At 70.8% G+C, this 12,424-nt stretch overlaps 5 protein-coding genes across 5 annotated transcripts in view; 1 reads left to right on the top strand and 4 right to left on the bottom strand.

The window, feature by feature from the left end:
• Window positions 1-1,982: 1,982 nt before the first annotated feature.
• On the bottom strand, window positions 1,983-4,881 carry AURANDRAFT_67587 (hypothetical protein; the record flags this gene model as incomplete). The annotated part of the gene is made up of 4 exons (XM_009043087.1): window positions 1,983-2,067; window positions 2,840-3,129; window positions 3,243-4,173; window positions 4,385-4,881. 4 exons carry the CDS (start codon window positions 4,879-4,881, stop codon window positions 1,983-1,985), a joined length of 1,803 nt encoding a protein of 600 aa, XP_009041335.1.
• Window positions 4,882-5,977: 1,096 nt separating this feature from the next.
• Window positions 5,978-7,501, bottom strand: AURANDRAFT_67586 (hypothetical protein; the record flags this gene model as incomplete). The annotated part of the gene is made up of 1 exon (XM_009043086.1): window positions 5,978-7,501. One exon carries the CDS (start codon window positions 7,499-7,501, stop codon window positions 5,978-5,980), a length of 1,524 nt encoding a protein of 507 aa, XP_009041334.1.
• Window positions 7,502-7,841: 340 nt separating this feature from the next.
• Window positions 7,842-8,330, top strand: AURANDRAFT_67585 (hypothetical protein; the record flags this gene model as incomplete). Its single annotated transcript, XM_009043144.1, has 1 exon — window positions 7,842-8,330. The coding sequence occupies one exon, from the start codon at window positions 7,842-7,844 to the stop codon at window positions 8,328-8,330; it is 489 nt and encodes a 162-aa protein (XP_009041392.1).
• Window positions 8,331-9,475: 1,145 nt separating this feature from the next.
• AURANDRAFT_67584 (expressed protein) lies at window positions 9,476-10,555 on the bottom strand (the record flags this gene model as incomplete). The annotated part of the gene is made up of 1 exon (XM_009043085.1): window positions 9,476-10,555. The coding sequence occupies one exon, from the start codon at window positions 10,553-10,555 to the stop codon at window positions 9,476-9,478; it is 1,080 nt and encodes a 359-aa protein (XP_009041333.1).
• Window positions 10,556-11,705: 1,150 nt separating this feature from the next.
• The window catches only part of AURANDRAFT_67583 (hypothetical protein), a gene marked incomplete at both ends in the record, with an annotated part of 2,785 nt that continues 2,066 nt past the window's right edge, over window positions 11,706-12,424 (bottom strand). Inside the window, one exon of the mRNA XM_009043084.1 lies at window positions 11,706-11,795. Within this exon, the coding sequence (XP_009041332.1) occupies window positions 11,706-11,795 (90 nt within the window). The remainder of the gene's footprint in view (window positions 11,796-12,424) is intronic.

Here is a 12,424-nt window from a genome sequence, read left to right as displayed (position 1 = left end):
TGCCCGACGCCTGGAGCCCCTCGCGCATGGAGATGGTCAGGTTCCACTTGGACTGCTCCAGGAGCCCGAGCCAGCAGGCGACGTCGTAGGGCTTGAAGCCGTGCCAGTGCCAGACGAAGGGCTGGACGCCGGGCAGCTTCATGAAGCCGCGCGCGTTGTACTTGTTGTCGTCGAAGGAGTCCCACGCGTGCCAGCCCTTGTGGTGCTTCTCGATGGTCTTGTTCTGCTTCGTGAGCTCGTCGACGCGCGCGCCCTGGCGGTAGAAGGACTCGAGCATGCCCTGGTCGTACATCATGAAGTTCCAGAGCTTCGCGTTGCCCCAGTCCAGAAGCGCGCGGCGGTCGCTGAGCATCTGCGCGACGTTCATGAACATGACGCCCGAGTTCAGGCCCCAGATCGCGAAGACCTCCGTGCCCGCGAGGAAGACGTTGGGCTCCTCGGCCTTCAAACCGTGCTGGCAGCACCTCGGGTTCGGCCAGCCGCGCGCGCAGCCGCGGCACGTCGTGAGCTCGTCGTGCGCCTGGGCAGGACAAGGGTGATTCGATGTCTCTTCAACGTGAGTGTTTCGCGCGCGCGCGCGCGCGTCCCGAAAAAAATAGAGGCTTCGGGACCGTTCCGAGAGACGATCGCTCGTCCAAAAATCAGCCGAAACGAGCGGGAACCGGCCGAGATAGGAGCCTTTGAAGTTGGGAATTTCGCACCCTTTTCCCGCCCCGTCGCGCGCGGGCCAGTCGCGCGCGAAGAGCACGTCCGTGTCCGTGTAGAGCACGTAGTCCATGTCGAGCCCGCGCGCCTCGAAGTCCTTGCGCAGGATCGTCGACGCGATGAGGGGCACGTCGAGGCGGCCGAACGCGCCGACGTTGATGTGGCCCTGCCGCGACTTGCGGATCTTCTCGGGGATGTCGTCGTAGAACGACAGGCGCCACTTGAGCACGTAGGTGCCCGAGGCCCGCAAAAAGGCGCACAGCGCGTCGTCGGGCTCGTCGACGTCCTGGTGCGGCAGGTAGGTGTAGATGAAGTACCTGCGCGCGCGCGTTCCGTTCGGCGGCCGCGCGCGCGCGCGAGAGCCCCGGCGCCGGAGGAGGACGGCGCGAGGCTCGGCGCGTTGAGGCGGGCGCTCGCCGTCGCGGCCTTGGCGAAGGCGACGTAAGTGTTGCTCACGGCGTCGTCGGGCTTGGACATGGACATGAACCACGCGACGCGCTGCTTTCCCGGCCGGAGCGCGGCCAGCGTCGCGGGCGACGTCCGCGGCACGAACTCCTGGAGGCGCGCGCACTTGTGGAGGCCGCGCGCGTTCCGCGTCAGCGGCCGCTCCTTGACGAGCGCGTGGTTCGCGAAGAACGTCGCGTTGCTCGACGCCGTCCGCGCCGCGTCCCAGGCGAGCGGCGTGCCCGCCGGCGCGTCCCTAGGGGTGATGATTCGTCAGAAGTTTTTTGTATCGTGGTGGCGCGGGCGCGCCACTCCTGCTCGAGCCGCCGGCCGAGCGCGACGCCGACGACGGCCAGCGCGATCCTCAGGCAGCCCGGCGTCATCGTCCAAGGCGACGCTTCACTTTGGCGGCATTGTTGGCCGGAGCTGGGCGGCTATGAGCCGAGCCCATAGACGCGCGCGTTCGCCGGCCTAAAACAGGATAACCGACTCTCACGCGCGCGCGCCGTCCCCCGCCCATCCGCCATGCCCAAGCCCGAGCGCGGCACGCCGAAATGGATCGCGAACCAGTGGCGGAAGAAGGGCCTGAGCAAGCTCCGGTGGCACTGCGGCCTCTGCGGCGTGTCCTGCAAGGACGCCAACGGCTTCCGCATGCACCTCGAGCACGAGAACCACCTGCGGCGCGAGCTCGAGCAGGAGGGCGTCGAGCGGGAGCGGTCCGACAACATCGAGGCGCGCTACATGCCCGACGCGTTCTCCGAGGCCTTCGAGCGGAACTACCTCAAGTACCTCGCGACGGAGAAGGTCGGGCAGCGCGTCAAGGCCCACGAGGCCTACCGCGTGCTCCACCCGAACGACCGGGCCCACGACGACATGCACAAGACCTGCTGGGGCACGCTCGGCCGCTTCATCGCGGATCTAAGGGAGCGGGGCGAGGTCGAGGCGGAGCGCGAGGGCAACGGCTGGATCGTGTTCCTGACGGAGGAGTCGCCCGCGGCGGCCTGGGCGGGCCTGAGCGACGCCGACGCGCGCGCCGTGCGGGGCCGCGACGACCTGCCGATGAAGCGCGCGTGGAACGAGGTCGAGGACGAGCTCCGCAAGAAACGGAGGCACGCGAACGACCAGCTCGAGGACGTCATGGCCCACGCGGAGCGCGCCGCGGCCCTCGCGCCCCCGAAGCCGAAGGCGACTGTGGGCGCGGCGACGGCGATGCGCCGGGACGCCGCGCCCAAGGTCGCGTTCGGCTTCGGGGCCGCGGCGCCCCGGTGTCCCGTCGCGCCCCCCGCGCCGCCGCCGGCCGAGGAGCCCGAGGACGTGCCGACGGCGGGCCGCTGGCCGCGGCCGGGCCTCGTCGTCAAGGCGCGCGCGGGGAAATCGCTCCACGGCGGCGCCTTCGACAAGGTCAAGTGCGTCGTGCTCCGGCTCCGGAGCGGCGGCTCCGTCGACGTCGAGGCGCTCGCCGGCGGCGCGCGCGCGGCGCTCGACGAGCGGCACCTCGAGACGGTCATCCCCAACGTGGGCAAGCCCGTGCGCGTCGTCGCCGGCGACCGCGACGGCGAGGCCGCGACGCTGCTAGAGATCCACGTCGACACGTACGACGCGAAGATCCAGCTCCGAGACGGCGGCGCGATCGTCGACCGCGTCCCCTACGAGCACATCTGCAAGGACCGGAACCTGTGATAATTTTTACTCGCTAGCCATCTCGACGATGCGGAACCCGTCGTCGTCGTCGTCGGCCTCGCCGTACTCGAGCGCCACGGGCGGCATGGGCGGCGCGGCGCGGCGGAGCACGGCGAGCTCCTCGTCCTCGGACGTCGCGTTCTTCCGCGCGAGGCGCCGCGCGGCCCGGAGCCGCGCGCGCTCGATGGGGTCCATGGGCTGGGCGGGCCGCGCCGGCGGCTCCGGCGGCGGCTCGTCGTCCTCCAGCGACACGCCCGTCGACTCGACGGGCGCGGAGACGAACGTCGCTCCCGCCGGCACCTAGGCAGGAATATGAGTGTTCCGCGCGCGCGCGTTCCCAAGCACGCATGTATGCTTCGAGAGCGCTCCAAGGGATGATCGCTCGTCCCAAAATGAGCCAAAACGAGTGGAACACGGCCGAGAGAGGAGCCTTTGAAGTTGGGAATGTCGCACCCTTTTCCCGCCCCGGCCGGCGCGTTCGAGAACGGCGACGGCGCCGCGCGCTTCGTCGACGCGTGGTGGAGGAACTTCCAGTTCGTGAAGAAGCGGCGGTGCGCCGCCAGCAGGCGCCGCAGGGGCGGCGCGACGGCGTCGAGGAACGTCGGCGCCGCGTCGCGCCACTGCGCGTCGTGCGCGCGGAGCAGCGCCGCCGGCTTCTTCGAGTGCTTCGCGTGCGCGAAGAGCATGCCCGCGGAGTCGTCGAGCACGTGGCAGACGGCGAGCGACGTGAAGCCCGCGTCCTCGCCAACGTCGGCGTCGTCGAAGGCCAGCGCCCGCAGCGGCGCCTTGCGGTGCACGAACGTCTCCGGCCGGAAGCCGAGCGCCTTGTGCAGCCGCACGGCGTTCGACACGGGGTCCCAGCCCACCGCCGCCTCCAGGCGCACGAGCTGCGCGTCGGACGCTTTCAGGTGGGACACCATGGCCGACACGTAGCCGGGGGCGTAGACGCAGGCGTCGTCGAAGTGGGCGACGAACTCGCCGGACGCGTGCTTCAAAAGCTCGTTCCGTTCGTCGCCGACCGAGAGCCGCGCGGCCTCGCGGTGCACGTAGCGGATGCGATCGTCGTCCTCGGGCTTCTCGACGCGGCTCAAGAAGTCCGCGTCCGCCGCGTCGCGGGGCGTCGCCGCGAAGGGCTCCGTGAAGAAGGGCGACGGCTCGCCGCCGCCGTCCAGGACGACGAGCTCGAGGTCCCCCCAGTCCTGGCCCGCGAAGCACCGCCACAGGTTCTCGTGGAGCCAGTGCTTCGCGGGGCTCGTCGCGCAGACGACGGACACGCGGCCGCGGATGACCGTCGGCGCGTCGAGCTTCGTGACGCCGATGGGCTGCCGCTTCCCGGCGCCGTACCTGTGTGCAAATCAACCAGTGAGCTGGGACGTCGGGGCCAAACTTCAGAAATCTCTAGCTCGGTCAATTCGAAGTCGATTCGGCTAATTTTTGGATGAGTCGATTGCTCTCATCGAATTCTCGAAGCACGGCCGGAGAGGCTGGTCCGAACCGTTCGATTACGCGCACATTGAAGTCGGGGTGAAGATTTGATTTGCACACAGGGCCGTACGCGCACGCGGGGCACGCGCCGCCGCCTCGGCCGTCGAAGGTCCGGCAGCGGTCGTCCTGGATCTGGCGCACGAGCACGTTGTCGCGCGCCTCGCAGGTCCAGCGCACGAGCGCGTCCGACGCCGCCGTCCCCGCGGGGAAGCACCGCTTCAGGTCCGACGCCGTCGGGCGCGTCGTCTTGTCGCAAAAGGCCGCGTACGGATGCGCGGTCTCGTCGCGCTCCTCGGCGACGCGCGCCTCGCGGCGCGACGCCGAGGCGACGGCCGACGGCAACGCCTCGACGTCGCGCAGCTTCACCCAGCCGCCGCCGGCGACGGCGCCGCGGCCCGCCTTCAACGCTTCGCCGGGCGCGATCGTCAGCTCGACGCCCGCGTCGACCCACGCGTTGTTGACCCGCGTCCGCCGGACCGCCCGGACGCGCGGCAGGTCCGCGGCCTCGTCCCAGAGCACGACGCCGACGTCGTCGCGGTGCGGCACCTCCTCCCAGCCCTTGTCCATGTGCGGCGGCTCTTCCACGAGGAGCGACTCGAGCGACGGCGGCTCCGGTGTTGCCTGCTCCTGCGCCGGCGCGTCCACGCGCACGGCCCGCCCGAGCCGACGCGGGGCTGGCCCGCCCGAGCCCTGCTGCTTCACAAAATCACGAAAGGACATCGCACACACCCCACACAGGCAGCCCTTCAATTCCTGCGTCAACGAGGTTCACCTCACGAGGTGCCGAGCCCTTGCAGCTCTCTCAAGCGGCAAGCGTCGCGCCGCGTCAGCACGCGCTGCTTCGGCGTTTCGCAGCAATCTCGCATTGCAGGCGCACGCGAGCACTAGCAGACCAGTGCGCATTGCAGACGCACGCGAGCGCTAGCAGACCAGAACGCAGTGCAGGCGCGCGTGAGTGCTCGCAGCTAAGACGCAGACGCAAAAACATGAAAGCCATCGCCATCCGCGCGCCGGCATTGGCCAAGCTCGCGGCGACGGGTGCCGTGCTCGGACCGACCTGCGATGCGATCCACAATCAGCTGCTGCTCTCCTACGACGTGCTGCCCGTCGACGCCTTCGGCGCGAAGACGTCCCTGCTCATTCCGCCGCTCCTCGCGCTCACCTACGCGCTGCTCGGCGGCGTCTTCCCCGTCCTCGCGCGGGGCGTCGTCGGCGACGGCGGCCCGCTGCCGTACGCGGAGCCGCTGCTCGCGCTGCCGAACCTCTCGTGCGACGAGGACCGCGTCGCGCGCGCGCTGCTGGCCGTGCTCGCGACCTGCGCCGTCATCAAACTGTCCGCGATCTGCCTCGAGGACGATCTGTCCAACGCGCTCCCGTTGCTCGCCGCCGCCGCGTTTTTCGAATGGCTCGCGCTCGACGGCAAGTGGACGAGTTTGATCGTCGGCGCCGTCGTCGCGCTCGCCGGCCCCGCGGCGGAGGTGCCGTTCATGGAGCTCGGCTGCTGGCACTACTACCTCCCCGCGGCCGCGGACTACTTTCCGTTCCACGGCGCGCTCGCGGATTCGCCCGCGACGGGCCTCAGCTCGCTGACGGGCCCCTGCTACTTCGCCGTCACCCAGGACGCCATCGCCCTCGGGCGCTGGTTCGACCGGAACCGGCAAACCTAGCTAATGATGTCCTGGAGGAAGGGCGGCGTCGGGTCCGCGTCGACGAGCTCCCGGAACCCCTGGGGGATGGGCGGGCAGGCCGGGAGGAGCTCGGCGTCGGGGACGTCGCCGCCGTGGCGCCGCGCGAGCTTCGCGAGGTCCGCGATCTTCGCATGGTCGACGAGCGCGCCGCGGTAGGACCGGCCGACGATGCGGACCTTCTGGCGCATGTTCTCGTCGATGAAGAGCTGGACGATCCGCCAGAGGGACTCGACGCCCATGGGCGCGTTGATCGCCGTGTTCGAGCTGTTGACCTCCGGGTAGTACTGCTGCGCGACCTTGGCGATGGGCGGGAGGATCTTCCGGATGCAGCGCGCGGCGACGAGCACGGAGAGGCCGTCGAGGTCGATGAGCGTGTGGCACCGGACGAGGCGGCCCTCGCGCGCGGACCGCGCGCGCGCCTCCTGGAGGCAGTCCTCGAGGAAGGAGACCTGGTACATCTGGAGCACGTCGAGCGCGTGCTCCCGGACGATGCCGGCCAGGTCCATGCGGCCCATCTGCGACACGGCCACGGGGTCGCCGTCGGAGGCGACGACGGTCTCGCCGCCGCGCCGCAGCAGCGTCGCCGTGCCGTAGGTGTTGGCCATGGAGCCCCGGAGCGTCCGCCCGGGCGCGCCCGGGCTCGCGGGGTCCGCGTGGCGCCGCCACGTCCACCGGCCGCGCGCGGGCGCGCCGTCGCAGGGCCCGTGCGCCGGGTCGCCGAAGGCGCCGCACTCCTCCAGGGCCCGGGGCACGTGGAGCGCGCGCCAGGCGTGGGTCTTGCGCCACATGTCCGCGGCTTCTTCCAGCGTCGGCCGGGCCAGCACGAAGCGCGCGAGCATGAGGGGCTCGCGCATGGCCGCGGCGCCGTAGGTCGGGAAGTCGCCCGCGAGCATGGCCTCGAGCGCCTCGACCTTCGCCCGGATGGCGGCGGGCACGCCCGCGTAGGCGTCCGGGAGCGGCAGCTCGCGCTCGCTCTTGCCGCCGCACAGCGCCGCGGTCTTCGGGAACTCCTCGGCGAGCGACTCGCGCAGCGTGTGGTGCTTCGGCGACGCGTCCGGCGGCGACGGCGGCGGCGAAGGCTTCGGCGACGCGTCCGGCGGCGCCGGCGGCGGCTTCGCCGGCGCCGGCGGCGCGTCCGCCTCCGCGCGCGCGGGCGCGGCCGCCGCCGGAATTCGCTTCCGCGCGACGGCGCGATAGAGCCACGCGGGCACGGCGAGAATCGCCGCGAGGAGCCGCGCCAGGACGCTGGCGAGGAGCCAGGCGAGGCCGCGCGTCTCATGAACCGGCGGCGGCGGCGGCGCCACCTTCGTCAGGTAGTGCTGCGGCGGCGGCGCCGGCGGGGCTGCCTCGGCGCGCGCCGGCGCCGGCGCCGGCGCCTCGTGCTGCTCGCCGGGCTCGCCGTTCGTCAGCAGGCGCGCCGGCGCCTTCTTCTTGCGCGAGAAGGCGTGGTGGACGCCCGTGGCCTTGGCCGCGGTCTTGCGGAGGCCGCGCAATACCATTGTACGTCGTCGGGGCAGCCACGTTTAGCGCGACGGCACCGTCGGCTTTCTAGCGCTGAGGGAGAGCACGATGCCGGGCAAGGCCGTGCCGCCCGGCGGCTACGTGCCCGGGCGCCTCAACCGGCTGCCCCGGGAGATGCGCAAGCTCAAGGACGAGATCATGGAGAAGGAGGACTCGAAGAACGAGGCCTTCGAGCTCGGCACGACCCTGTTCCGCATGGGCGACGACGTCGAGAGCTACACCTGGACCAAGGCCGCCGCCGACGACGGCGTCGTCGAGGCGCTCTACGAGTGCGGCTTCCTCCACTACATGGGCATCGGCAAGCGCCGGGAGCGGAACATGAAGCTCGCCAAGTCCTACTTCCAGCGCGCGTCCGAGGCGGGCCACGCGCGCGCGCAGTTCTTCCTCGGAGAGATCTACGAGACGGACCCGCGCGTCGGGAACCGCGTCGCCGCCGAGGAGTACGCCAAGGCCGCGGCCCAGGGCCACACGAGATCGCACTACATGCTCGGGCGCCTCTGCCTCGGCGGCCTGACCAAGGGCGAGCCGCCGAGCGACGACGACGTCGAGCGCGGCCGCACGCACCTCCTCGAGGCGGCCAAGGCGGACCACGCCAAGGCGAAGCTCGCCCTCGGCGTCCTCTACCAGACGGGCCAGGGGCCCGTCGCGCCCGACGAGGCCGAGGCCGTCAAGTTCCTCCGCGAGGCCGCGCTCGCGGGCGACGACATCGCCCAGCGCAAGATCGCCGCCTACTACAAGCGCGGCGTCGTCGACTCCTGCCCGTCGAGCTGGCGGAGCCACCCGACGTCCCTGCCCGAGTCGCGCTAGGGGCTGCGGTAGCACTTGCTTCCTAGGAGACGCGGCACGACACCGTCTCGAGCGGCGCGGCCTACTCGGACGACGCCGAGTCCTAGTCGCGGTCGTGCATCGTCGCGGCCGGGGGCGCGCGGGCGGAAGCTGCTCCCCGCCGCAGCGCGGCGACGACGGCGTCCGGCGACCCGGCGAGCGCGAAGAGGTCGACCGTCGCCGTGGGCCGCGTGCGCTTCTTCTTCCCCCGTCCCGTCGTCGTCGTCGCCGTGCTCTCGATACGCAGGCGATAGAGGCCCGGCGCATGCGGTTGGACGCAGGTGAACGCGCAGCACGGTATCATGACCCCGCACCCGAGCGCGCACGACAGCGGGTCGTCGAAGATGCCGCGCTCGCCGCAGACGCCCGTGCATCGCGACTCATCGTCGTCGTCGTAGCGCGTGAGGGCGACAGCGTCGACGTCGAAGCCGTCCCAGGCGATCGCCGACGTCGCCGCGCCCGTCGCCGCGCCGTCGGCGACGACGCCGTATTCCGTGAGGATCAGCGCCCGCGCCGCGCGGTCCGGGAAGGGCGCGTCCTCGTGCGGTGTGCAGGAGTTGCCCACGAGGCACGGAATCCAGGTGCACGGAAAGACAATCGTGTGGATCGTCCACGGCGGTGTGCAGAGCAGTAACTGGAGCACTGAAAAGCCCGCGGTCAGCGTGCCGGGATTGCCGGCCCAAAGGTGGACGCTTCGCTTCGCTTCGTTCGCCATCGCGAACCGCGCCGCGTCCATCGCGAAGACTTGGATTACAGCATCCGTCGCCGCGACGCCGAACATCGTCCCGTCCCCGCGCACGTACGCGATCTCCGAGGCGACAAGGTCGGCTAAAAGCGGCGACTCAACGCGCTGCACGCCGAGGACCGTGGCGATGGGGGCGGCAGCGACGAATTGAGAGCCGTCGAGCACCGTTGCCGTGGCGATGGGCATATTTTTTGTGAGCCGGAAGCTGGGCATAGTGTCTCGACTTGAAGCTCTATCCAGGGTTCGCAGGGGAGGCTCGGGCGCCGCGTTGAAAAACGAGGATGCAGATTTTTTTGCCACAGAATTGTCAAAAAATGAGCGATCGCAAAGCATAAATACTGTATCGAGCCTCCCCCACAATCCTACAACCACCAGATGCACGTTATCGCCACCCGCCTAACCGCGCCTGCTGGCCGAGGACGAAGGACGCCTTCAGACCCGCCCGCGGCGGCGGCGGCCGCGGCGACGGCGCGGGCGTCGGCGCGGGCGACGGCGCGGGCGTCGGCTCGACGTCGTCGGCGACGAGGTAGGCGTACTTCGGCGACCGCGAGAGAGTCGCCCTCACGCTGGGCCAGTTGGACACGTAGGCGCGCGGCGCGTCCTTGTGGATGAGCATCGTGTCGTTGCCCGTCGCGGGCGCCTTGGCGTCGCAGGTCGACGCGCTCCGGTCGAGGCCGCGCGTCAGAAATCTCCAGGCCTTGTGGAACCAGTGGGCCGCGTCGTCGACGACGTCCTCGTAGACGACCTTCAGGGTCTCGACGCCGAGCGCGGCCGCCTGGCCCCGGTAGAAGTCCATGGCCTCGAAGTGCGACGCGAGCTCGTCGAGGTGCGAGAGCAGCGCCCGGCCCTGGGGCAGCGGGATCTTCGCGCTCCGGATGGACGCGAGGCCGGCCTCGTCCTTCGGGTGCGCGTCGAACTGCCGCTTGTTGTGCGCGATGGACACGAGCATGCGGAGCAGGTCGCGGCGGTAGAGGAACACGACCCGCAGGCGCCGCGCGCGCGCCGTCGCGAGCAGCGGCCCCCAGAGCTCGTCCATGCCCTGGTTGACCATCCACTTGAAGCCGTAGGCGAAGTTCTGGCGGGTGTCGCGCGTCCGGTTGTAGACCGCGGCCCACTTCCTCGCGTGGTCCGTCGCGAAGAGCCTGGGATCCGGCGCAACGGCATCATCAAAAAGCGCCTCGAGGCTGTTCAACTCGAGGCCCAGGTCGCGGTGGCAGGGCGTCCGGTCCGACTTCCAGCCCGCGGCCTTTTTCGCGGGTCCGTCGAGGCACCAGCCGCGCGAGAGGTAGATCTCGTCGAACGCGGCGACGTCGCAGGTCTGCTGCCGCAGCGACTGCATGACCCACTTGCTGCCCGTGCGCTGCGTGGCGACGACGAGAAAGGGCTGCGTTTGCTGCGCGAGGAAGGGCTGCTGGGCGCGGGCGCCGAGCAGCAGCAGCAGCGCGGCGAAGCGAAGCGCCATCGGCGCGGTCTTCGGCGCGTCGTGCGCCAGCGACACTCGTCACCAGTTCCAGGTCACGGCGCGCGCCCGCGCACGAGGCTCCTAGCCGAGGCGGTCCACGGCGCGCGCGTCAACGACGTCGACGAGGGCCATATGAGGCAGCCCAGAGAGGCAGCCCATCGCGTACATGTACACCCTGACGGAGCGCAATCAGGCTGTGGCGCAGCTCGTAGCAATGATGAGGTTTTCAGGTTTCCAAAAGTTTGGTGGCTCGGAGCCAAAGGTCAAAATTTACCCCGCATTCTGGTCCGGATTCCGGACGAGCGCGTTTTGGCTGTGAGCTGTATCTCAGCGGCATTGGTTCGTCAGGGTGTAAATAATTTGATTGAGGTGTCGGAATTAAAATATGAAAAAATTCGAGAGCATGGGGCATCCTCGCGACGCTGGATATTACTAGCTCGCAACACGACCAGCGCTCGGCACACGCGCGCGCGCCTACGATGCTCGCCCTGGCGCTGCTGCTGGTGCGCGCCGCGCGGGCCTGGAAGCCGCTCGCGGAGAGCGGCTGCCCGAAAGTCTACGTCTACGACGCGCCCGAGCTCTGGAACTTCCGCGTGCCCCTCGACGAGCTCCACACGCTCGGTCGGGACGAGATCTTCGGGCTGCCCTGCGACCGCGGCGTGCCGCAGGAGCGGCGCTCGGAGCAGCAGGCCATGGGCGCGATCCTGCTCTGGCGGCTGGCGACGAGCGCGCGGTGCCCGCGCGTCGCGGACCCGGCGGACGCGGACCTGTTCCTCGTGCCGACGTACCCGGCGGTGCCCAAGGGCTCCGTCGCCGCGCACTGGCAGCGGTCCTGCGCCGACGCCGCGGCCCAGCGCGTCGCCGCGCGCCCGAAGTACCTCGACGAGGCGAACGCGCACCGCCACCTCTTCGTCGTGAGCAAGGGCCACGCGGTCGTCACGCGCGGCTGCGACGCCTGGTGGCGGCGGCCCCGGGGCCTCCTGCGGCGCGCCATGCGCTTCGCCGTGTCCGACGCCTACCAGCGGGGCCGGCGGCCGGGCCACAAGTACGGGCCCGACGACTTCGACGACGACGCGGCGGCCGAGTCCATGCACCCGAAGATCGACGCCACGGAGCCCACGGGCGACTACCCGGGCCTCGTCTCCGTGCCCTACTCGTCCTGCATCCACGCGTCGACGAACGACACGGGACCGCCGCCCTGGGGTGACGTGCCCGGCCGCCACGCGTCGGTCCTCGCGGCCTACGTCGGCACGCCCCACGACGGCCTCGAGGGCGCGAACAACGGCTCCTACGCGCGCGCGCGCACGCGGCTCGCCCGGGACTGCGAGAGCGCGCCGGACTGCCGCGTCCACGACCCGACGGCGTCGCGGCTCCACGCGGGCTTCTGCGGCACGGCGGCGACGCACTACCCGGCGACGTTCTGCTTCGAGCCGGGCGGCGACAGCCCCTACCGCAAGGGCTTCTACGACGCCATGCTCGCGGGCTGCATCCCCGTGGTCTTCGGGCGCTACAACGCGCGCGTCGCGCCCTGGTTCGTGCCGCCGGGCGCCGTCGTCGCGCTCTCGGAGTCGCGCTACGTCGCGGGCGACTTCGACGCCGTCGCGGCGCTGCGGAAGATCCCGGCGGACGACGTGGCGCGCATGCAGCGGGCCCTCGCCGACGGCGCGCACCGGCTCCAGTACGCCGTCGACGACGTCCCCGGGGACGCGTTCGAGACGCTCCTCACGGGCGCGCTGGACCTCGCGCGGCGCAAGGCCCCCTAGGACGGTCCCGGGCTTATCTAGACCGCGGGGGGGGCGGGGAGGGTGGGCGCCTAGTACATGGGCGTGACGTTGAAGTCCATGCCCGCGGCGATCATCTCGATGGACT

Source organism: Aureococcus anophagefferens (genome assembly GCF_000186865.1).
Source record: "Aureococcus anophagefferens unplaced genomic scaffold AURANscaffold_44, whole genome shotgun sequence".
Lineage (NCBI taxonomy): Eukaryota > Pelagophyceae > Pelagomonadales > Pelagomonadaceae > Aureococcus > Aureococcus anophagefferens.
This window is presented reverse-complemented; position numbering and strand designations above follow the sequence as displayed.